The sequence below is a fragment of the Pygocentrus nattereri genome, chromosome 12 (assembly GCF_015220715.1).
Source record: "Pygocentrus nattereri isolate fPygNat1 chromosome 12, fPygNat1.pri, whole genome shotgun sequence".
Taxonomy (NCBI): Eukaryota; Metazoa; Chordata; class Actinopteri; order Characiformes; family Serrasalmidae; genus Pygocentrus; species Pygocentrus nattereri.
This window is the reverse complement of record NC_051222.1, coordinates 20,613,416-20,638,840: the sequence shown is the minus strand read 5'-3', so window position 1 is coordinate 20,638,840 and position 25,425 is coordinate 20,613,416. Positions and strand designations below refer to the sequence as shown.

General features: G+C 37.5%; 1 protein-coding gene across 2 annotated transcripts in view; it reads right to left on the bottom strand.

The window, feature by feature from the left end:
- Window positions 1–6,746: 6,746 nt before the first annotated feature.
- The window catches only part of LOC108434669 (VPS10 domain-containing receptor SorCS1), a 287,574-nt gene continuing 268,895 nt past the window's right edge, over window positions 6,747–25,425 (bottom strand). The window contains exons 21-27 of one of the 2 annotated variants that reach the window (XR_005131141.1): window positions 24,849–24,972; window positions 24,044–24,156; window positions 18,473–18,607; window positions 13,145–13,244; window positions 12,548–12,653; window positions 9,764–9,926; window positions 6,747–8,120 (exon numbers count right to left, since the gene is read on the bottom strand). Coding sequence is in view for 1 of the 2 variants with exons in the window: in XM_017709989.2 (XP_017565478.2) it covers window positions 8,056–8,120; window positions 9,764–9,930; window positions 12,548–12,653; window positions 13,145–13,244; window positions 18,473–18,607; window positions 24,044–24,156; window positions 24,849–24,972 (810 nt within the window). In the remaining variant the exon portion in view is untranslated. Of the gene's footprint in view, window positions 8,121–9,763; window positions 9,931–12,547; window positions 12,654–13,144; window positions 13,245–18,472; window positions 18,608–24,043; window positions 24,157–24,848; window positions 24,973–25,425 lie in introns of both variants that reach the window. The other variant, XM_017709989.2, reaches the window with a different exon arrangement.

Genomic DNA, 25,425 nt, shown 5'->3' with positions numbered 1-25,425 from the left:
CTTCTGGTCAGTAGAGGCTATAAGCATATTTGTCATTCCAGCAAGTCTGCAGCTGATGCCCTTATTGATCCGGCACTGGAACCATAGACGAAAGTAAATTGGATTGAGGCCCTGATTTGCTAAGGTCTTGAATAAAGTGTACTAATTTGAGTGTGCATTGTATTAGACTACATATGTAGTTGGTGGGCTTTTTATGGATGATTTACAAAGAATATGCATGCCGAAGATGAAAAAGTGGAGATGTTGTTGTTTAAAAGGCTTCTGCCTGCGCTAACTGTTCTTGAAAGCTTTGTCGAGATTAATCCTAAAGGTGCAATTTGTTTAAAACACTCCAAAATTAACTAAAATTATCAACATAATGTGATGATTGATGTTATGACAAACACAACTATGCATCGTGTTGCAGCGATATCTACTGAGGTTAGCATGCTAACCCCTTAAATTTGAGATGGCAGCATTAGAGGTATTAGCTGAAGTACAGTACTGTCCAAGGGTCAGAGATCTCTATCTCGTTCATTTATTTCCAGGGAAAACAGAGTTATTACGTTTTCAATATCAGACTTTAGTATTAATCTTCACTTCTGTGCTGCTCACTACCACCATATTTCCAACCCACAAGTTACAGCAATAAAAGATGTTCCTGAAGGTGTCACTGACTACTTTGCACACGTACCTCTTCACATTCACACAAGTGACTACCCAAACTTGGCTGCCTTTCTTTCTCATCTGCATCTAAAATGACTAAATGAGATATTTCTGAGGAACAAGAGTTTCTAGAAGAGAAATTCAAAAAATGACAAAGATACAAAGATGGGACTCCTAGCAACCATGTAAGGTCTTGCTATGAATCTAAAAAGATGGGCTAGCAGCTGCAAAGATGAAAGTATAAAGGCTGGGTGAATGAGAATGAGTGTGGTTATTCAGTTTACTTGATCTGACCAGGGTTCAGGGTTCCGATTACAGAATTGAAGTCAATGTTTCATTTTTAAAAGGCAGTATTCAGAATACGGTTACCATTTCATTTTTAGGAGAAATCATTTAGTAACTGTTACATAGCAAATATACAGTTTTTGGAAGACATGCAATCAATGTATGTTTATTTACTATTTTAAAATCAGCCAATTCCCGCTAAAGCCTGAGTAGACTGATAAATCAATGTGATGATTGGTTATTAACCTCAGTGTTACTGAGCTCTGCTAAAGCCTGAGTAGACTGATAAATCAATGTGATGATCAGTTATTAATCTCAATGTTACTGAGCTCTGCTAAAGCCTGAGTAGACTGATAAATCAATGTGATGATCGGTTATTAACCTCAGTGTTACTGAGCTCTGCTAAAGCCTGAGTAGACTGATAAATCAATGTGATGATCGGTTATTAACCTCAGTGTTACTGAGCTCTGCTAAAGCCTGAGTAGACTGATAAATCAATGTGATGATCGGTTATTAACCTCAGTGTTACTGAACTCTGCTAAAGCCTGAGTAGACTGATAAATCAATGTGATGATTGGTTATTAACCTCAGTGTTACTGAGCTCTGCTAAAGCCTGAGTAGACTGATAAATCAATCTGATGCCAGTTATTAATCTCAGTGTTACTGAGCTCTGCTAAAGCCTGAGTAGACTGATAAATCAATCTGATGCCAGTTATTAATCTCAGTGTTACTGAGCTCTGCTAAAGCCTGAGTAGACTGATAAATCAATGTGATGATAAATTATTAATCTCAGTGTTACTGAGCTCTGCTAAAGCCTGAGTAGACTGATAAATCAATGTGATGATAAATTATTAATCTCAGTGTTACTGAGCTCTTTTTAGAGATGATTGAACTGAACAGTTTCCTCTGCACTGGACATGCTCTTGAGTTATGAGCTTAGCATCAGTGTTGCACTGGAATCGTGCTCATGTGATTATGGGAACAGCAATGGACAGAAAAAAAATATATAATTTGGACAGGAATAATTTTATGAAGAAAATTGCAGACTGAAGTGACAGCGAGGAACACTGTGAATTAAAATTTCTAACTGCATTTTTCCAAGATCCCTATCAAGATGTATTCTAAATAAATTCTGAATATATAACTTTTATATGTATTATGACTGAATGTATAACTGAATATATTCAGAAGTGTATTCAGTATTCAGCCATCTATATACATAAAAATGGCTGTTTAAGGGTTCTTTAGGGAATGTAGAACCATTTCATGCTCAAATGTTTCTTTGCATGGTGAAACTGTGCTTCATATTGATGGAGAATGTGTACATATGACTCTATATACATATATAAAAAACAGACAACACCTGCTATTATGGTCATTTCAGAGATGCTATTCCAGGTACACCCTGCTAATAGATCAGCTCTGACCTTTTTAACAGGTGTTATCAGATTGGTGGGTGATTTTACACATTGCCTCGGCCTGTTGTTATTAAGGAGGAACATATTCCAGTAGATGACCTTCTCCAGGAGTTGATGAGGTGTAGCTATTTTTCATTATCCTGCTGTCTGTAATTTTGCTCACATGCACAGATGCACAGTTCCCCAGTACTGCGGTGCTGCGCTGTTACCTTCATCTGCCAGCAGAGTTGTGTCTTGAGCTCTCATTAATAAGCTCTCGCAGGAAAGCTCTCTATAGCAGATGTTAGAAGAGGAAAGACAATGCAGTATTATGACCCTCCAGCGCTGGAAATTAGGACCCCTGGTTCAGCGAAAAATCTAATTTACCCAATTTTCCACTTGCCCCAGATGTAGTCCATCAGCCAAGACATGTTTTCTTTTCCAAATGTTGCTTTTTTTTTGTGGAGTGCAAGAAGTTCGCAGCTGAATTTTCAAACACTAAAAGTCAATAGTCACCCAAATCTTTTCTGTAAAGACTTCCTCAAAACTTCTCTCAAATCACTCAAACCACATCCAGGACATCATTAACGTTGTGCAGACTTAAAGATGTAGTTTAGGACAGAGTATGACTTACTGTCAACTGTAACCCATAAACAAAACTTTCCCCACCTCATTCCTGATCAAATCATACTACGCACATTTTGTGCTTTGTCTCCTTCAGCACACCTGATTGTACTCAGCAACCTTGTAGACGACAGGTGTTGCTGTGATTCCTGCCTCTCCTTCAGAATCCAGCTCCTCTTTATGTCTGTACGTGTCACACGGACATAAATTCACTACAAAAACTGAAATCTTAACAAGCCAGAAAATCTTTAAAATCTACAATATATCTTGCTTTTTATGTAAAGATTAACCAGCTTAAAGATTGACCAGCTAGCTTTCAGATAATCTGTCTACAATTATCTTATTTAGACAAATTAATTATGCATAATATTATAAAATATAGACTTCTTCAAATGAAATCCACTGCAGAGATGATAGTCGAGTTAAATTTCTTAATTCTAGCTTCAGATTGCTGTGTGCTCATTAAAAGATTCATTATTCCCTGACACTTTTTAAATCATTTTATTCTAATGATCTTATCTTGGCTGATAAGTTTGCTTGTGTCAAGCATATTTTTTTTATAATAAGCAAAATTATCTGCCAATATTGTGAGAAAAAAATAGATAATTGGATCTGAATTTGTGGCCTTTGTCACCGTTAACCACAGACTGTTGTCCTGACAGTCTAATAAAGATTGCTGATAAAATATTGTTTGAAATATGTACCATGCTCCAGTCACTTCAAGCAGAAAAACACAACTCAAGAGGTTTATTCTAAATACGTTAAAAGTAAAAGCAATTTACTGTATAACTGCATATTTTATTACTAATGAATGTTTCAAACAAAGGTTATTGCACAAATGGAATAAAATGCCCACACTTGATTGACATTTCATTTGTCTTTATCTATAGGTTGTAGATTACTTCAGCAAATTACAGAGTGTATTTTTATTTTTTACAAATATTGTAAGAAAATCAAAACACATCAACATATACTCCATTTAATAAGAATAAATATGATTGTAAATGCATCAAACAGAAAAACAACACAACACAGGATCCAGGTCGAAGAAAAGCAAAAAAAATAAAAAAAATAAAAAAAAACAACATTGTACACCTAAATTTGTTATAACTTTTATATAAAAGCTTTACAGTAATAAATCTCTCGTCTTCTACAAAAATAATCTCGCTAACTCTTGAGAGGGAAGAAGTGGCTTCTGAGCTTTATTGGCTCGCTGCTACTGCTCATCCAGTTACAGCATTGCGTTGCATGATGTTATACCATACGTCTTCCCTCGTAGCCAATACACTGGCCTTGTTGTTTTCCGTCAACTTAGTTTAAGAATAGTGGACCTTTAGGGTCCCGTCAGTGTGGATATGATGGTGGGGTTCTTTGAAATGAATTTTGTATTTGCAAAACTTCACGTTCTGATTTTGCTTGATAGGCTTATACACTTGAGTTGGACGAAGTCTTCAAATATGTATACAGATGCGAGGAAATGAATGAATCATGTACAGTATTTGACCTGGTCAGATCCATATCCCATTGCTGGTGTTTCTTGCTTGGCCTTTCACTAGACATACTAGTACTATTTGGACAGGATCTGGTTGGTATAATGTAGTGGGTAATATATTGCTGCCCTCCATACTGCATACAGGGTTTGATTCCCTGCCAGAGAAACCACAACAAGCTATGTTAATAAAAATCTCAACCAACACCGGCCAAACGCATGCCTTACATGAGGATGTGCGGTACTGTAATCATTTTCATTAGAGTGTCTCTAATTTGAGTTCTGTCTGAATCTGTTATGGCAGTAATTTGTTAGAGACCGCATGCTCCTCCTGCTAGCTGTAGATAGTTAGCAAGAGCTAGCACAGATGGATAAGAGAAAAGTTAATTTAGCTCATATTTATGGAACATTTTCAGTGTTGTGATACTGCATACACAGAGTAGAAACTAGTGATGCACTGAAATTTCGACCACTAATTAAAAAAATGTGGCACTTGAAATAGGCTGAGAATTTTGGTAGTGAAAAATGAGAAATGGTGATTAAAACGTGTGGTTGTTGATTCCTCTCTCTTGTGCTGGTCAGCACAGATGTGTTCAAACACTGAGTGGTAGTGGAAAAACAGCATAACAGTGAAATATTCAAAAACTCTACAGCTGTCTTCCATATGTTCTTCGACTTGTATATGTTTTAGCATTAACTGATTCCATAAAATTCATATATCATGAAAATCATATAAATAATACTCAGCACATCAATATCAATATATACAACTGATACGTTGTTACTGCAAACACATGGTCATTAGATGATGAAATTTGTATCTGTTTATTTTCATAATGCCAAACACTAAAACGACTTGCATGCTAAGCCTCAGACTGCTAGATAGGAGTTACAAAGCTACCTTGTGCTTTACATATTAAACAGAGAGGTGTTTTCCATCGTTATTAAAGACTCACTCTAGAAATCAGCTTTAGGTGCCTTTTTGAAACCCAGAAGCATTATATCTGTATATATAAATATACAACTTTCAATGTTTAATATTATTTGGAAAGCTGTTTAAAATCAAGTCCTCCAGCGCTCTGAGACTCAATATGATGATTATCACCATTGCAGCAGCATCAACATTTATGTTAACATATACAATTAATAATTTCAGCATTTCCTGAAATCCAGTTTCTGTTTCACTCAAGAATTCTCCTTTCAGTGCATCACTAGTGACACTTCTCCTGTGCACATCAGTCACTAACCTCACAGGCGACCTGTAGTACTAGTGCCTCATGCACATACATTCAGAACACCTATCCTGTCCGAATAGTACTTAAGTGTTATTTGGTTGATAATCATTTAATTATCATACAAGCTTGTGTCATCCTCCTACATATCATCTTAACGACAATTCAGATCACACAGCTTCAGAACACAATGCTATGAACTTTACACAGATGTGGGAATATACGAGCCTTCGTGTATGAAATATCCTCCTCTAATGAAACTATCATTGGGCTACAGTTATCAAAACTCATAAGGATACAGAACGGAATGCCTTATAAATTCCCTTTTAAACATGCAGCCCCCCACTTTATCCTCATAATTCAGTGATGAAGACGTTATCCACTTACAGTACATTCATCAGCTTATGAAAATACAAAAACATAAAAAAAGTATATATAGTTAATGGTTTTAAAACATGTTCACACGCATTCCACGAAAAAGAAGAAATTACAACTATTTTGTTACAAGAATATACATGATTATCAGGCACAGGCCTATGTTAAGATATGCCCTGTTATTTCTTTCAGTGTTTGCTCAGCAGTATTTTGCACAAGCAGAAGAAAATAAAAAGGGGATTATACTGAGATGAAATAATGAACTAATGTGTACAAAGTAAGTACTAATAATGTTTATTGATGTAAAGTAGGTCACTGTTCTCATGACTTGGTCACAGAGAAAGTCTGAACTGAAGAATGGAGAAAAAGAATAAAATAAAAAGAAAAGATGAAAAAGAGGAAAAAATACATAAATGGAAGAAATAAAGAGCAAAAAAAAAGAATAAAGAGAAAAAGAAGCAGTAAAAGAAAAGAAGAAAAATAAACAGACACCTAAAAATATACTAACATGAAAAAGAAAAAAAATCGAAAAACATAAATAAGCAAGAACATGAGAGAACAAGAGAATGCTCAAGAGAAGATAAAAAAAACTAAAAATAACAAGAAGACGACAAAGTAAAGGGAGAAAATAATAATAATAATAATACACAGAAGAATAAAAAGTAATAAAAAGGAGAAAAAAACAAAGGAAAAGGAGAGAAAGATGAAGAAAAAGAAAAGAAAAAAGAAAATGAAAAGACAAAGAAATAGCAGGAATTAAAACAGAAAAAGGGGAAACCTAACAAGACAACATAACAGCAAGAAGAAAAAGCAGGAAAAGAAAGGAGTAGAAAGTAGGAATCATGACGACATCCCAGTTGTTCTGAGCATCTCTTCTGTTCTCTATTGCACGTATTAAAAAAGGAAAAATAACAGTAGCCTAATATTAAATATTAAACCACATACTCACACATTCATATCTGTCAAATGGAGTGTACAGTTCACTTTTGGTACGATTAATTTAAGCAATAACGGAAAAAGTGCATGCTGAGTGTTACTGTGTTGAAGGGTACAGTGATAAAGCGAGTTAGTGGTTCATCATGTTACAAGATCTGAAAGGAAGAAAATGCAGTTATGAATGTTAATGTTGATTCTGAAATTACTGGCTTTTCCACAGATAATGACTTTGTCCATCAAACAGACTGATTACACTCTACAGTTATGTACAGTATCTCGCTGTGTAGTTTGCAACGGGATCAGAACAGTAAATCTCCTTCTCCGAGCTGAGGAACATGAACAGAGATCTGTTTTCCTTCCTCGTTTTGTTTAAAACAAACAGGATCTACCTGCATCTAAATATACCACAACACAAAGACAACAAAACAGACTAAAGAAAGGAGGGGAGTAAAACAAAATCATGATAAAATAAGCTTTACAGTAGAATTATCCCTACATTTACACATGAAAATTAGGTTGTAGCGTAAAATGAAAACTATTGTGCCAAACACAGCAATTCTCAATTTAAATTAATTGATTTAAAGCAATTATTGATATCTTGGTTGAGTTTATTACTAAAATACTCCCACGTCTCACAAACACATTCATGATATACAAAATAAACATGAACTTTTATTCTATATACTAATGGATAAATACTGTACTGCTGTGTTTCTGCAATACTGGAAAGCAAATGGGTTTAAAAGACACTTAAGCTGAAACCAAGAGTTATGTTTCCCCTTTTTTTTTTTTTTTTTAAATTCCCCCTTTTTCCCCCCATTTTTGAACTTATGGTACATGCTGGCCTTTCCTTCTAATTGCGTTATGTACTGGTAATTGTTATAAATAAACGTCATTAAAAATGTTCTCTTATTGGATAGACATATGTATAAAAACCTGTACACAGTTTCTTCTGGTATTCACAAAGCACAGTAAAGTGTCGATGTCCAACATGCACAGGTACCGTATAAAGCTTAAAACCTTTGTGTCTGGATGTTCAATGTCCTTTGCATGATAGTCTGGAAACTCAGACTCAGACGTCGATGTATGTAGGAAGTTCTGTAGAGAATTTGACACGTGGGTGAGGCTTAATGCATTCTGTAAGAGAGGTAGAAACAAGGACGATGGGTGTGTCAGTTGGTGGAGGTTGGAAGTTCATTTCTAAGACTACATTATGAATTTGCAGGCGTGAATCTACTGTACTGCATCACCACGTCAAGCCAAATACACTTCAAGGGAAATTCCATTTATTTTTAATAATTCTGCATTATTCAATCACTGAGATGCAAACAGTCATTCAGAGTTGTTTGGTGTGAAATGGTTTACTGTAGAGAGACTGATTCTGATTCCTTTACAGTGGTGCTGAACTCCTGATAGCCATTTTATATACTACCCAAAAAAGCCATGAAGCTACATGCATCTTCTGAGGTTTTATATGCAGTCCTGATGATGAAAAAACAGTAGTAAATCTAAAAAAATGTGTTTTGTTTGGGGACATTTTTACCTTATTCAGCATTGCATGTGACTCTCCACCATAAATGCGTTTCAAAAAACACATTTTAGTCCAAAATATTCTCAAAATTGGCTACAACAATGGCGCAGACATCAGGCAGTGTATTCATATATATAACCACATCATGTGATGGCTTTCTGTCAGGGGCCTCTTTCAGGCAGTTTTAGACCTCAATCATTTAATTATGCAGATATTTTAGACGTCCCTTTTAAACTCTCGGCTCACTGCTATGAAGTCAACTCCAGAAAAACAGATAGTGATCCATTTTTGCAACCTGCTCTCACAAATAATGTATAAGAATGCTTGCAGAAGCAATTTCTCTGGATCTCATGTAAACACTGGCTTGTTGGAAATTCCTAAAACATAAGAAAACTAGTGAAGCAGCTTTCTACGCTCTGAAGATTGCTTCAAGGCTCCAAAGCCTTTTTAAGCTTGGGATTCTTCGCCCACTCAGATCTGTCAGGGACCTTCTGTTGACAGTTTTAAGAACCAAAAGTGATTTATCCACTTTTGTCACTTTTTCTTGTAGCAACGCTTTTATTTTTGGGCCTTGTAAGCACTGAATTTCCACCAGGAAATATAAATCCATTTACATTTACAGTGGTAGGAATAGCAATGGAAGTAGCAGTACTGGCTGTAGCGGGACACCACATTAAAGGGACAAAATGGCCACAGTAGGAAAACCCCCTTTTGATGATATATCATGAAGGTGGGAGGAGCTTATGATTTAGGGGGTGTTTTGGGAGCTGTACAGGAAATGCTGGCATGTGATTAAAATGTATTTTGCTAGCTGATGAAAATCCAGCTTATCTGCCCACCTTCAAAATATGTTCCCAGAAGGGGGGCTTCCTAATCTGGCTGCAGAGTCCCTTTAATTGATGTTCTTAAAAGAAGCATGACTGCTAAACCCAGCCCAAAAAGAATTATTTGTAGCTTATAAGTTTTATATCTTATACTGAAAAAAAAACTTCTCCATTGTGGTCGAATTAAATGTTCACTCTATTCAGCTACTAACTAAATAGGCCAAATATAGCATTTTCTAGCTAAGGCTCTCAATGACTCAATATGTAAAGGGATATGTTGTGAGTTAAATAATAAGTAAGTAATAAGTAAGAAAGTAATTAGATTCTGCAGGAGAGATGAGCATAGGCCATGAGCACCACTACGCTTGCGTACACATACTCTCAGGACACTGACTGGAACATACAGTCTGAGATCACGTACGCACCGATGGGCTGTGTGTTGACCTCGGTGTCCAGAGGCTCCGGTGAGGTGAGAAGCTGTCGCTGAGAGCTGCAGCTGGGGGTGCTCTCCGTTGGGCTCACTGGACTCCGGATCATTTCTTGCTCTTTTTCGTCCTGCATCGCCGCATAGAGGTGGAGGCCTGGGATCTTCCTTGAGGAAAGAGTTACAATGAGATACAGGGGGAAGGTAAACACCCAGCAAATAAAAGAAACTAGAGACAGGGTTAGCCAGAGGAGGAGATGGACGGTGAATCTCAGGAGAGGAGAAAACTCATTATTAGATCACCCAATGCTCATAAAACATTTCATATGTGATCTATATTTGATCTATGGTTAAAGGGCCCAAAATTAAATTTTCCTTGATGTTGTGAAGTAAAAGAGTTAACTTGTGTAGTTTCAAAATGTACTGTTCACTCCAGAGTCCATGCAGCCCATATACAGAAACTAATCTGCCAAAACAGCCCAATTTGATGTCACAGAAGCCAACACATTCTCATGTACAGATTAATTCGGCCTACAGCAGTTTAACTTGTTTACGCAGAAGTTATTAGAAGGATTTTAGCATGCACTGCTTTTTGAATGAGGCAAAATACAGTGCAGCCAATAAGAACAGGGGTCATTGACATATATAAGACTTAATAACATGATAAAATCAAATGCTTATGCCAAATCAAGACTTTTAAAAGTTTTTTCAAATGAATTAAGGTTTTGTACATATACACAGGTTTATTTACAACTATATTTGGAACTACTGTATGTGTTAGACCTATCATCAGGAGATTGTAAGTTTGATTCTCATCAACATTTTTGAGCCAATCAGCTGTGCTGCAGATACAGGAGACCAATTTTTCCAGCAGTAATTCCATATGTATTATTTCAGAGTTCTAAACTGTGGCAAAGAGTAAAAATACAGAGAAATCTTTTCTAAATAGCTACTATTGACTAGTAGTGTATGTTTTCCCCTCAGGGTCAATTTGCAGTTCATAATGAAAGTGACTAAATCCCTCCCACTGTGTGTACACATGGTTGAATCACAGAAGACTTGATGATTTGGAAAGAGTGCTTTGTTAAAGAAACACTACTGAATTTTTCAGTCTTGTCTCTGCCACATATATACCATATGATTAGTTAGCACACACAACAATATTCATTATTAATGATGTTTCCCTGAAGTTTCCCAGAAAACTCCTCAACTTGAAGTCAACTTCTAATGGAAGCCAATGGGCAGGCGCTCACTCACCCACTCACTGCCTCTAATGATAAGCATGTTTTCCGTATAATTTTCCTCTTCTGCAACTCAATCACTGCTCCATATACTCCAGATGCCCAGAATGTTGCAGAATCCCTTTGAAGCTCGATTTGTCTTGATTAGCATGCTAACAAGTTTCAGAGCATGACCACAGGGCTCATTCCTCTCAGGACTTCACCTCAAAGATTTGTGATAGAAATGATTTTAATCTCTGAAGGACGCACGAAATGAGTTTTATGATACACAAATGTTCCAGAGCTGTCAGCACTTATTTACTGCAGTAAAGGCCTTGCTGAAAACTGGCTGTCAGGAAAATTCTTTGTTGTGTGTTTAGTCCATGCCGTCTCCCCTTTTGTCTTTTGCTTTCGGTGTCGGCCTGCTAGATCTTGTCTTGTTGCTGACCCTTCCTGCTCTTTTCTCTCCCATCCGAGCGGAGGTGCCGCAGCAATAATTTAACATTTCATAAAGGTCAACTCGCGAAGCCCAAAGGGCTAAATATTGATAATGTCTGCAGCGCTGACTGACATTTCCAATTCGCTGCAAGCAACTGAGACAAAAGGAATCTGAACGCTTTCCAGGAGCTCGGGGTGAGAAATATCACTCAGCGCTTTGACAGACCGTCTCCAACCGTCATATTTAACTGACAGGGGGGTCAGTCTGTCTCCACTGCCTGGGGGGATTGCACTGTCCAAATTATGAGTAACCCTTGTGATCTCAGTGTAGCTTAGCCTTTTAACTCATGACGGAGCAGGTTAAAGTGTTGGCTTTAAAAGGACAACCAGGTTCAGGGTTTATTGGGCCTAAGCGTCTTTCAACAACAGCATTGAAGTGCCACACAAGAAAGCTGGAGATTTCCATCATCCACCTGCAGTCTAACCCACTGATCTGGTGTCTGGTAAGTTTAATTCATGATAGATGTTAACTTGAAGTACATAAATACATGTTTCTTATGTATAGTGTACAGTATAGTACTACAGTTCTATAAATAAGCAATTTGTATTAAAAAAAGCGAAATAATTACTGGAATACTTAAAATACTAAAAAAAAAATACTAAAAACAAATAAAATTTTAAAATAAATAAAACTTTCAAAACTATTTTTAGTTTTTATATTTTTAAAGTTATAACAAAAAACAAAACATTTATAAAGAATGTTGAGACTGAATATACATTAAATGAAACAAAAAAAATAAACACAAAGTTATTAAACAAAAAAAAATCAATAAAATTAATAAAAATTTGTCCAATACAATAATTAAAAGCAATATTTTATTAAACAAAATGGAATATATCTTGCATTATGCTACTTTTTTCCATACAGGCTCAATGTTTATAGAGACTGTCTTCCAAAGACAGAAGTACTGAAGTAACACAGCTGGACAGTAAGACAGCTGGATCGCTATGGTCCAGCTGCAGGTGAACTCACTGATCTGGACTGCTACTGAAGATTCATTAATAATGAAAGGGGCTAAACGGAGGTACACTGGGAGCTGACACAGGATCAGGTTTGGGCACGCTACCTTTTGAATTTATAGATGAGGAACACGGCTAAACCCACCACCACCACCGACAGGAGCATGAGCATGGCCGAGCTGCTGTGGTTCTCACTGGTGTCCACTAGGGGTGCTACAAAGGACACAAGAAGACTGATGAGTAAACACCATAACAAAACATGGGCTTTCATTAAACAGCAGGCTAGACTGCTGGAGATGATTACGTTCTTCTTCTTGTGAATGAGCGTACAAGTATAAATTTGCATTATATGATAATTTGCATGGTGATGATATATGCATGGCGTTCCCAAAACAGCGTGAAAAATAAAAATGTTTATTATTATATGTATATGTGTATATCATTGCTGTCAAGAAAACTTACTATACTTTTAATGTAAGTCAATGGAACCAGAATTTTTTCCAAGTTTTTTTTGGGCACTTATTGTCATCCATCCTTAATCAAATTTAGCATGAATGCCAACATGCATTTTCAAATTATGTCAAAAACTGAAAATTTGACAACAGCAATATATATATATATATATATATATATATATAGAGAGAGAGAGAGAGAGAGAGAGAGAGAGAGAGAGAGAGATGGTCAGGGGATGGTCAACTACTCACCTGCAGATAAATGTGCAGCATAGACAGTGATTTGAACTCCTGGTCTTAATGTGAACTGGACCTGGTTCTGGTTCAGGGCAGCCAGAACTAACTCCAAAAGCTGAAGGAAGACATAACACATTCAACTGATTATGCTGTTCACAGATTAAAGTAGCCTAAATGATACTCAAGCAAAAGTCTTGTTAGCTCTACAAAACAATGAATACAAAAACCTAAAAACTACTTGAGTAGGAGCAAAACAGTCCCAGGCCAAAGATATTTTTCGTTTACAGTCCTATACAATGTGTTAAACAAAGCCAGCCTAAAGCACAATCTCCAAAATACTTGATAATTATTAAATAAGTCAGAGTAATAAACAGAATGCAATTAAACACAAACTGATTGAATTTCTCACAAATGCACTCTTATGCAGTCCCCAAACGCTTATTGAGTGTTGCAGGCATCAAATTTAAAATGAGTGAATATTTGCAAAAAACAATAGTTTTTACAAAAGTTTATCCATTTGAACATTAAATATCTTGTCTTTGTCATTTAAACCCTGTAATTAAAAGAAATAATACAAAGAGAACATATCTAATGTTGAATGTTTTTTGAAAAGTACACGCCAATTTTGAAAATGATGCCAGCAACACATTTCAAAAGAGTTGGGACAGGGACAACAAGTCCCAAAATTTGTGTAATGCTTTTTAAAAAAAAAAAACACATGCATGGAATAGGCAACAATGATTTGGTATAAAAAGAGCACCCAGAGAGGCTGACTGAGACTTTCAAAAGGTGGTGAGAGGTTCATCACTTCTCTGGAGTGATGAATCACGCTTCTCCGTCTGGCAACCCGATGGACGAGTCTGGGTTTGGCGGTTGCCAGGAGAACGGTACTTATGTGTGGGGTTGTTTTTCAGGAGTTGGGCTTGGCCCCTTAGTTCCAGTGAAATAAACTCTTAATGTTTCAGCACCAAGAGATTTTGGACAATTTCATGCTCTCAACTTTGTGGGAACAGTTTGGGGATGACCCCATCCTGTTCTAACATGACTGCGCACCAGTGCACAAAGCAAGGTCCATAAAGACATGGATGAGGAAGTTTGGTGTGGAAGAACTTGACTGGCCTGCACAGAGTCTTGACCTCAGTGTCTGACCTCACAAATGTGCTTCTGGAAGAATGGTCCAAAATTCCCATAAACACTCCTAAACCTTGTAGAAAGCCTTCCCAGAAGAGTTGAAGTTGTTATAGCTGCAAAGGGTGGGCCAACATCATATTAAACCCTATGGATTAAGAATGGAATATCATTCAAGTTCACATGCATGTGAAGGCAGACGAGCGAATACTTTTGGCAATATCGTGTACATCATAAGATTTTTATAGTCCTTTAATCAGAAAATCTCACGTTGAAGACTATTGTGGCATCACTGTAGCAGTAAATGGAACCAATGACTGCTCATCACTCTGTATATGCAAACTGGCTAACTGTAAGCACATACAGACAGGGAAGCCACCAGGAAACAATATCACATTGAGGGCTGCTTCACTGGTGGGGGTATGGGGATGGGGAGGCAGGGCTGGTTCATTGGTACCGGTACAGTAGTGTCACTATGGAATAAGCTAACAGGTTAATTTTCACCACTCACAGACTACACTCACCTTTCTTTGTAAGAAATTGGGTGACATACTGTCAGTATTTCCTTTCTCTCTTCTGTCTTTTCATTTTTGGAAGTCAGGTTTTTTTGTGTTAATGTGGGGGAGAGTGGTGTGGCCAGTACAGAGGCTCTTTGGAAGTTTACTTTTTTACCAAAAAACAAGAAATGAAAAAGAATTAAAGTACACAATAAATAATAATATTTTAATAATTATGTTATTAATTTATACTGAAAAAAAATCTGTTCTAATGTTTTAGGGCCCCTGTCAGTCATTGGCCCTCATCTTAATCCCAACCCCCTACCCAATGCAGCACCACTGCAGGTAGATCAGTATCAGATGTAGGACAGACAGGGTAGAACACAACTGCAAGGACAATGTTTATTGAAACCAGCCTCTATTTACTGACATTCTACACCTTCAGAGTACTTTGATGCCAACCTTGAGACCACGTTCTTAGTCGACATGAAAAATGGCAGGTTTGATGTTGTGCGTTAATGTTGTATCTGAGTTTGAGGGTTGATATATGGCTGCTTTACAGTGCAGACTAGATGTACTTGAAATACCGTTTGCGTCCCAGCAGACACGACAGTGCCTTTCGAACATATATCAGTCACATCACCTTGAGTCAGAAATAAAGATACATGAGATGGGAGGGAACTCATTTTGTTCTAATATCTCTGTCCCAAACAGAGCTAAATACCTGCTTAAGCTTAAATCCTGACAGCAGTGCTTAACTAAAATGTTTTTTCATCTAGAAAGGAAGCATCTTTTATTAATCAGGGAATTTTTTTTTATTGCAATACCTTTTAGTAAAGGCCGGTACACTTCAATCTGTTCTGACCGTTATCAAAGGCCAAAAGTTCAGAAAAGGACATACAGTCTATGTGAATCTCCATTAATGTCTTTACAGAGGGTTCATTTTTATTTCCTTTCCAGGCTCCATTAATTATCCCTGCTTCATTTACCCACTGAATCTTAATGTGACTCATTCCTAACTCTCTCTCTCTCTCTCTCTCTCTCTCTCTCTCTCTACTTTGTGTTTTACCTATTTCAAAGTAGACCATTCCTTGAATAATTACCTCTTTCATGCTGTGCACTGGGGTCACTAAATCTATTAGAAATTGTAATAAGGTTATCCACATATACCGCCAACATGGCAGCTTTGAATGAAGATTTACATTCTGTGAGCTTTTGGAAGTCGTCCCTTTCAATGCCAGTCATGCGCACACAGAACCAGAAAAAGAGTGACCAAGACCAATTTCACACTACGATGTAGCAAAAAGCATAACATCAAAATACATTTTCACAATACTTAATTTTGCTGAGGCTTATGAGTTATGCTTTTAAAAAAGGCTAGAAAATGATACCAATTGACAAGACGTCATTAAAATTCCTAACTTCTGGAAAATACAGAGGTGAGATGGACACGGCTAGACGTTTCTACATCAGTAGAGAAACAAAAAAGCAAAAAATCTGAAAAGTGACTGACTAGGTCTAAATGATCCCTTATAACTGTGGTGTCTCTGCTTTGTCCATAATATCATCCATTATTTAGTGCTTGTGGACTGTGTGGGATACAGAGCACAGAATAGTGATGACATTCACTCTGTGTCCCCTCACACACTCCCATTCTCTATGTTTGTTGCGCTGCTTTTTAATATAGAGAATTTTATTTTATGTTCCATTATGTTGTTGTCTTTGGTAGAAGTATATTGTTTGGGGTTTGGGCGGTGCGGGGGTACTACGTGCAATAAAAAGCACCACTGTGCTGCCTTCTGCTTTTAAAATATATTAATCATGTAAATCATATGATTTCCACAAAAGCCAAAGTGAATTTAATGCATTCCTATCAATTCTGGCTGCTTTTAAACCAGCCAAAGTATTTTTTCCTTTCTCACTTTATTAAGTAAGCCAATATATTTTTCCTAACTAAATTAATTGAGCAGGCTTTTGGGTATGTGTTACTGTAATGGCTTTTTCTAAAAAGCACCATGGCCCAACATTGACACCTGCTGGAGGAAGACTGAAGTTCTTTCCAACTCTAATCATCCTCTCTGTTTAGTTCCACTAAAACGTGGGTAGACAGTAGTTACATTTATTCAGCTGTATGCATGTAAGTACAGTTTTGATGGATTTGTGCTTCTTTGAGTATTTCCAGAGATTGTTTTGACGTATGCAAAAGCCTATCTGTGACGAAAGTAACCTCCTGCCTTACACTTCACTGTAGGGAATTGTTCATAAGGCTATATGACACATATGGCTACATGATAAATCTTTTAAAACAACTGATACAAACATTTGTAAATACTTATTACAAAAGGCATCATCTGAAGGTTGCATTTCCCAGCTTTGATGTCAATTTGCCATAACATCTGTGTCAGGTGGCATTTTCCCTGACATTAGGCTGTATCGTGACCATTTCTAGGGTGAAATGACATACACAGTGGCTGACAATATGACACAGCTTGTCAACAAGCTGGCTGAACAAAAGTTTGCATGCTCTGTTTCTCAGGTAAAGATATTCAATGCATTTTTTATAAGATGTTACTGTTGCACTTATATGAGTGGATCAGGCACAGCAGTGCTGATGGAGTTTATAATATATGCAATGTAATGTACAAGTGATGCTAGACATATTTTTGGCTGTTTCTGGTAAGCAAGAGAAAAAGAAAAGAAGTCTAAGCAGAACTCAGACTCAGGAACACATTTTAATGATGCTTCGATAAATAAGCCTTTATAAATGTTTATGCAGGTTTCTGCCAGTTGTCATGAGGAGCATATGAACGTGTCATGTAGCGTTATGAACACTGCCCTATAATAAAGTGTTACCTCTTGTTACTTGTTGCTTACACCTCTTGCTTTCAAGTGACACCATTTTGTTTTAGACCCAAACGTATCAAACAGAAAAGAAAAAACCTTTCCATACTGAGAGCTCCAAGGACTTACCTGATATTATAATTTTGTTCTTACTGAAAATGGTTTAAGCTTGTTCTACTTGAGTATGTGTCTAGGCAGCTCTACCCACCTCTGACCAAAACGATACTAGTAAACAGTTAAGTAAGCCAAGTAACTATGTAATTTCTTAGTAGATAGATATGTGGCTGGTGACGGCCCCTAATAATGGTAAAACTCATTTACTCTCTTCCAAATAATGTCATTCATTTCTTATTTGTTTAATGTAAAGCAAGGCATTACCATTCCTACATGTGTTTAACTAAATTTCTAAACATTTTGAGTGACAATGACTGTACCTAACAGAGATGAGACTGGAGGGTGACACTGAGGCAGATATCATGCCGGTACAAAAAGCTGACTGTATAATGGTGCACATTTGACCATAGTATCAGGTTTCAGACATCAGATAAAGCAGTGTGAGGTCTCAGGAAATTGAACTGATTGTAACCTGTGTACAAACCTACATCTCAGCAAAGTCAAAGTGAATGTGCAGTATAACAATGGTCTAAATATATAATAGCACTATGGATTTTTGCTATGAGCAGACATGCCTGCCATGGTACTGCATGAATGAACAGCTCTGCTCTTATTACTCTGTACTTGATCTTACCTACAATGTATATAAGTAACGTGGAGCCACAGAGCTAAACTGATCGTACCTGCGCGATCACAATAAAGCTATTGTATTATTTTCTAAATCTCTGTAGTGGTTGAAAGAAACTGAGGCTGTGGTCAGTACCTGGTCTAAATGTGTTGTTATTTTCTCTGGTTTGCCCTCTGTCACTTCTTTATCTGGTAGCAGGAAGAACTCGGCGGCTGTGGGCAGTCCTGGCAACACAGTGACCAACAGCTGCTCCGGACTCACTCCAGTGGCCTGTGAATGAACAGAAAAGCAATTTTATAGCAGGATTGAAAGTGCCTTTGTCTAAAGTGACCGCAGAAGTGACAAAGCAGTGCTTGTACTGGTCTGCTGTAGACACATTTTACACCACACACCCTAGTGTCATGGCTCACAACTTAATTCAGAACTTAATAGAAGTAAAAGTAGCTTATTTGAAGTTATTATGTACCATTTAGCCCTTTAAAAAAGAAAAAGAAAAAAGGGATATAAATATAATATATATATAAAAACTTAGAAGACATGTAGGATGACTGCTCATTTTGAATAGTAAGTAAAATATAAAATAAAATATTTGTAGACATTGGAGCAGCTGGTCCGTTTGCTCTGTACGTTTCTCTACAATGAATAATTTCACATCAACCCACGCCGAATGACTTTACATCTTAGAGATTGAATTATGCACAAATTCTAAGAAAATCGGTGGAATTCCCTTTTAAATATTAACACCCTCTGGCAGAAATATAAAAAGCCATGACCTACGCCTGAGATTACTATTACATCATCATCCAGCCTGTTATTATTTCATTGACATAATAGAGGCAGTGAAGCAAATAAACCATAAAGTAGGCATTAGGTTCAGGTCAAATCACAAGGTTAGAGCACTGCTACCGACTTTCTGTATAGCCCCATGTGGTCTGTTGCAAACTCATTAGCCATGTTATGACTCAGCCAGTGGAGCATGGCACACATATGGCTGATATGATTATTGTGGGTATGGGTTTAAGAGCTTTTTTGCCTCCATACTTCCACGATATGTGATCATGCATATAAGCAGCTCCTGGATTTCAGTGTGGTGACATCTTGGAAATGGGAAAGACATCTTGAAGGAGGGTGCTTATGTAACTCTTTACTGACATATATTGGACAGCCTGAGAGGAATTCAGCATTGTGGCTAAGTGAAGACCCTGCCAATTATGGCAAGTGTTAGATCCTGGATCCATGCTCTGTTGGTTCAGGCTTTTGTAGGTTAACTAAGGGACATATCAAAGAAGCTCTGCCAGTCTTCAGTTTCTGTTGCCCAGCTTATGAATCCTGGCTGGGATCAAGAAGACTATCAACACCTGTCATTTCATGCATCTAATTTCCAGATAAAGATAAGATTTACTCGCAATCCATTTACACCTGACCTCCTAGATGTGTCTCTAGACAGATAGAAATCCAATGCAATTCCAAAGGATTCTCTTCCAGAATCTTCTCCTAAAATGTGACTTGTTAAGTCACATTAAGTGCTCTTTAAAATATTCTACACATATTCACCAATGTCTTCCACACTACAGTGGCTGATAGGGACCCTTCACAGTACAACTAAAAAAAACATTGCAAACTCATAAACATGCTGCAAACATGAAAAAAAAAAACACTTTTAATATTGTTATCAATATCTATGGCAAATCACTGACAGTAGATAAGACAACGGACGTTCACATCCAAAAGTTCCTGGTCAACTTAGCTGACTAGTTCGCTATCTGACATGTCACAGCTGTACTGTGGTAGTTATTTGGTATTACTAGTTTACAGTTTTTACGATCGCTTAAGCATGATTATGACTTTATGACTCAGACTTTTTTTTGTCTTTAAATTTTGGTAAAGAAACTGTTAACTGAGGTCCTCTTAGGGGGCAGTCATGGGCTGGCCCTGTGACTGGAAGGTTGCCGGTTCAAACCCCAGCACATGACTGAGGTGTCCTTGAGCAAGACACCTAACCCCCAATTGCTCCCCGGGCGCTGTGGATAGGGCTGCCCACCTCTCCAAGCAAGTGTGCTCACTGTGTGTGTCTATTCACTAGTGTGAATGTGGTGTTTCACTTCACAGATGGGTTAAATGCAGAGGTGGAATTTCCCCGTTTGTGGGATTAATAAAGTATCACTTAACTTAAAGGTAAATCTAACAGGCATGTTTGCTACATGGTGTGCTGATTTAAAAACAAACATCAATGGTATTGGAAGATTTCATGCTTTATTTTATTATTTATGGGGAAAGAATTCTAAAGGTATTTCCCTAAAAATGTAAAAATACCTGTATGCTGAACACTGCCTTTATAGAAAAGTAGCTTGGACTGCATACAGATACTTTATTTCTGTGTATATATAAACATTTGAGAGTGCATCTGTGAGAATGTGTGCCCATTTAGTCAAGAGTATTTGTGAGGTCATGCACTAATTTTGGACAAGAAGCACATTATTGACATTCTAATTCACAAAACCATTCACTGGGGTTGAGGTAAGGGCTCTATGCAGGCCACTGGAGTGACCAAACTCATCAAACCATATCAGTATGGACCTTGCTTCACATGAAGACAGTCATGCAGAGACAGGCAAGGGCCTTCCATAATGTTGGAAGCATATAATTGTCTAAAATGTATTTGTATGTGGTAGCATTAACAATACTCTTCACTAGAACTAGAGGGCCGGGCTTAAACTTCTCCACAAAAGTTTGTTGTTGGCATTCCTGTAGGCAGTGTTCTCCTGGCATCCACCAAATCCTGTTCCATTCATCAGAATGTCAGCATGATTCATCACTCTAGAGAACACATTTCCACCGCTCCAGAGTCCAGTGGCTGTGTGCTTTACATCACTCCAGCCATGCTTGGCACTGCACATGGTGTTCTTTGGCTTGTGTGCAGCTGCTCAGCTTCAGAAACCCAATTTATGAAGCTCCTGACACTCAGTTCTAATGCTGATGTTGCTTCCAGAGGCAATTTAACATACACTACTGAAAAACCTGGTTTTGTTTTAAATTCTTAACTAGAGCTAGGCTGATCAACTGTATAAAACCAAGCACCTAGGCCTGCAGACTGCTTCTACAGACATTAGTGAAAGAATGGGTCGCTCTCAGGAGTTCAGTGAATTCCAGCGTGGTACCATGATTGGACGCCACCTGTGCAACAAATCCAGTCATGAAATTTCCTCACTATTAAATATTCCACAGTCAACTGTCAGTGGTATTATAACAAATTGGAAGTGATTGGGAATGACAGCAACTCAGCCACGAAGTGGTAGGCCATGTAAAATGACAGAGCGGGGTCAGCAGATGCTGAGGCGCATAGTGCGCCGAGGTCGCCAACTTTCTGCAGAGGCAATCACTACAGACCTCCAAACTTCATGTGGCCTTCAGATTAGCTCAACTACAGTGCATAGAGAGCTTAATGGAATGATTTTCCATGGTTGAAGAGCTGCATCCAAGCCTTACATCACCAAGTGCAATGCAAAGCATTGAATGCAGTGGTGTAAAGCGCTGCCACTGGACTCTTTGGTGGAGGGCGATTATGGTGTGGGGTTGTCTTTCAGGAGTTCGGCTCGGCCCCTTAGTTCCAGTGAAAGGAACTCTTAATGCTTCAGCAGACCAAGAGATTTTGGACAATTTCGTGCTCCCAACTTTGTGGGAACAGTTTGGGGACGGCCCCTTCCTGTTCCAACATGACTGCACACCAGTGCACAAAGCAAGGTCCATAAAGACATGGATGAGCGAGTTTGGTGTAGAAGAACTTGACTGGCCTGCACAGAGTCCTGACCTCAACCCAAATTTGGGATGAATTAGCGTAGAGACCACGAGCCAGGCCTTCTCGTCCAAAATCATTGTCTGACCTCACAAATGCACTTCTGGAAGAACGGTCAAAAATTCCCATGAACACACTCCTAACCTTTGTGGAAAGCCTTCCCAGAAGAGTGGAAGTTGTTACACCAGCAAAGACTGGGCCGACATCATATTAAACCCTATGGATTAAGAATGGAATGTCACTCAAGTTCACATGCGTGTGAAGGCAGACGAGCGAATACTTTTGGCAATATGGTGTAGCTAACAAATTTTGGTTAAAATATCATAGAAATATTAAATTATAAATCCAGTATTGTTAAATCAAATTGGACCATACGCTGAGTGTATTATTACACCCTTTGCACTAAAAATTATGAGGCAGTTTTTTTTATATCTAGCTCACTAGCAGTGTCTCTTTAAAAACCTTCTGATGTCCTCACAAAGATTTCTATTGCATCTCCAATGCATTCAAACTTTCATTTGCATTAGTCCTTTTCACAACTGCACAGCCATCTGTGTAAATAGGCTAAAGGTATTTGAGTCCACATTCAAACACGCACAAACTTCTGGACTAAACTTAACAGATAAGTGTCCATTGAAAAGCCCTTCCAGCCTAGGACTAGGCTTAATCTGTCAGGTCCTGTTTCATTTCTCATCACATCTACCATTACAGATCATTTTTTTCATCCCAGAGAAGTGCAATCTAACACAGTGGACAATTTTTTCTCCACAATATATCATCACAAGCCTCATAGCATGATGCAGCTTCTAAACATGTCTTGAAAAGTCCATTTCATGTGAAGCTGTCTTCAAGGAATGATTGATTCATCATACTAACTGACTGTCCAGTGCATGTCCTTGTCGGTTAGAATGAATGTCTGTGAAACCCCCCCACCCCAAGCAGAAAATTCAAGAACTCCATTTGAAATGGGCTTCAGCTGTACAGTAAGCCTCCCCCATCTGTCATGTAGCATCATAAAGATCTTCTGAGAGGCAGCTCATTTGTTCCTTCCTCTGGCTAAAGTCAAGTGATGAGTATTTAAAATGAAGCAGAAACACGTTCTGGGGAGAAAATGATCCATTCACTGCCCATTTGTACTGGATTAGAGACTAGAGCTTTATATATGATTTAGTAAAGTCTTGAACTGGGGGAAGAAACTGTTAGTCAGAGCAGCTAACTGTTTCTGGATCTGTATGACTTTTCAGCTCAGGGTTACTAAGATCAGTGCAGAGATAAAAATCTGGTCTCATATGATGATACACTTCAACAATAACTGTGAGTTCTGGTCAGATTCAAATTTTACATGAGTTTCTAAATTTTGCGTTTACACCTGCTTTAGTGCTCCCTCATCTTATTATGTTATTATTTCTCCTTATTTTTTATTCTGGCACCCTGAAGTAACTTATGTTGGTAGTCACATCCATGAGGCATCAGGCATTAGAAACAGGAGAAACTACATATTTTCGTATATATTTTTCTTATATATGGGTTTGCCCAATATGCTATATTCAGTAAATCTCTGCTGTTGGAGCAAATCCTTGTATCTCCATTTTTGTTGTTTTTCCGATTTTGACATAATTTGAAAGTATCCGTTATCCTATACATTGTGTGTAAAATCCATGATGAACAGATCAAAAGAAATTACCCTAAATGTCTGGTAACATTGACTTACATTAAAAGTAGAGTATGTTTTTACCTTCTCCTGTAAATTTCCCATTTTGGAGATACAAGGTTTTGATCCGACAACAGCAAAAGACTAACAGTAACAGTGCATTTAAATGCGCAGGAGTGTGTTCTTTGTGGAGGATGCCTCACACAACTGTATTTGGGTTTGGCTAAGACGTAAAACACACACACATAGTGGCTAAACTCACTTGGACCATGGAGTTTTTGATTACTCTACTAACGTCCAGCCTCCACTCTGACACATCAGGGTTGTGATCATCCAGATTGGAGGAGAAGGCCAAAAGATGGGACCGGAAATATTCTGCAAATAATGGATATGTAGAACAATATATATGAACACAGGAAGCGTATAGATGAAGCACACACAGGTTAACAATATGACCGCAAACATTTGCTTCTTTTGTTTTGCACTAGAGCTACAAACATAATATAGTACCTTATGAATTTGTATATCCCATCAAATAGCACTGTCACAATTGCATGATTAAATACTACACATTTGCTCTATATTGCAGTTCCTGATACTATATAACACTGTTATGTATAAAAATGAACTAAAGCATAGCTAAAACAATAGTAGCAACCATCTTAAAGCTTGAATTTTGTCTGTACAGTTGTTCTTTGCTCAATAGAAAATAATCAAATTGAATATGTCTTGGTCAGTTACATCCTATATTAAGATTAAGAACAAAGTTTATATATAAACTATATATATATATATATATATATATATATATATATATATATATATATATGTAAATAAATATATATATAAACATTTCTCATTTACATCTCAATTAATCTCAAAACAAGAAAATAAGGTGACACATAAGCACTGCTCTGCTTGTGAGTGTGGTCGCTTTGAGTACCATAGACTGAATTACAGATTTATTTTTTTTGGTGAGATAAAGACAGAGAGAGAGATAGGAGTAAAAGCAGAATACTGACAGAACAATTCCCATGCTAGCTAGCTGTCAGCAAAGAGCCACTCACCGTGGACGGCGATGGTTTTCCTGTCTTGCAGGATAGTATTCCCAGCTGCCACCTGCACGGTAACTATGTTGATTCCCTCCCTCGGGAATGTGAATGCCACACTTCCCTCCAGTGTGATTACCGGCTGGGGTTATGTAAGCAAGGGTGAGAGAAAGACATAGATAAAAATTGACAGGAGAAAGACAGAGGGCTGCATCCCATGAGAATGGCTTGTCAGCCTGGTTAGTGACAAAACGCCCATGGTTATTTATATGGTAGGACACTGATGGAAAACAAACATCCAATGGTAAACACACACATACAAACACTATTCTAATGTCTTACTGTCACACATACATCATGACTGCATTGTTAGTTTGCTAAAGGTCAAGGTGTTATGCTATGCTAAAATGGTATTAAACCACAATGTAATGCAAACCACAGTGTCTGCACTCAATAGAAACTTGCTGACCAACATCATTCATTGAAGCAAGTTTGACTGGGCTTTTTAAAAGCCCATCTTCATGTCCGATTCCTATATATATATATATATATATATATATATATATATATATATATATATATATATATATATATA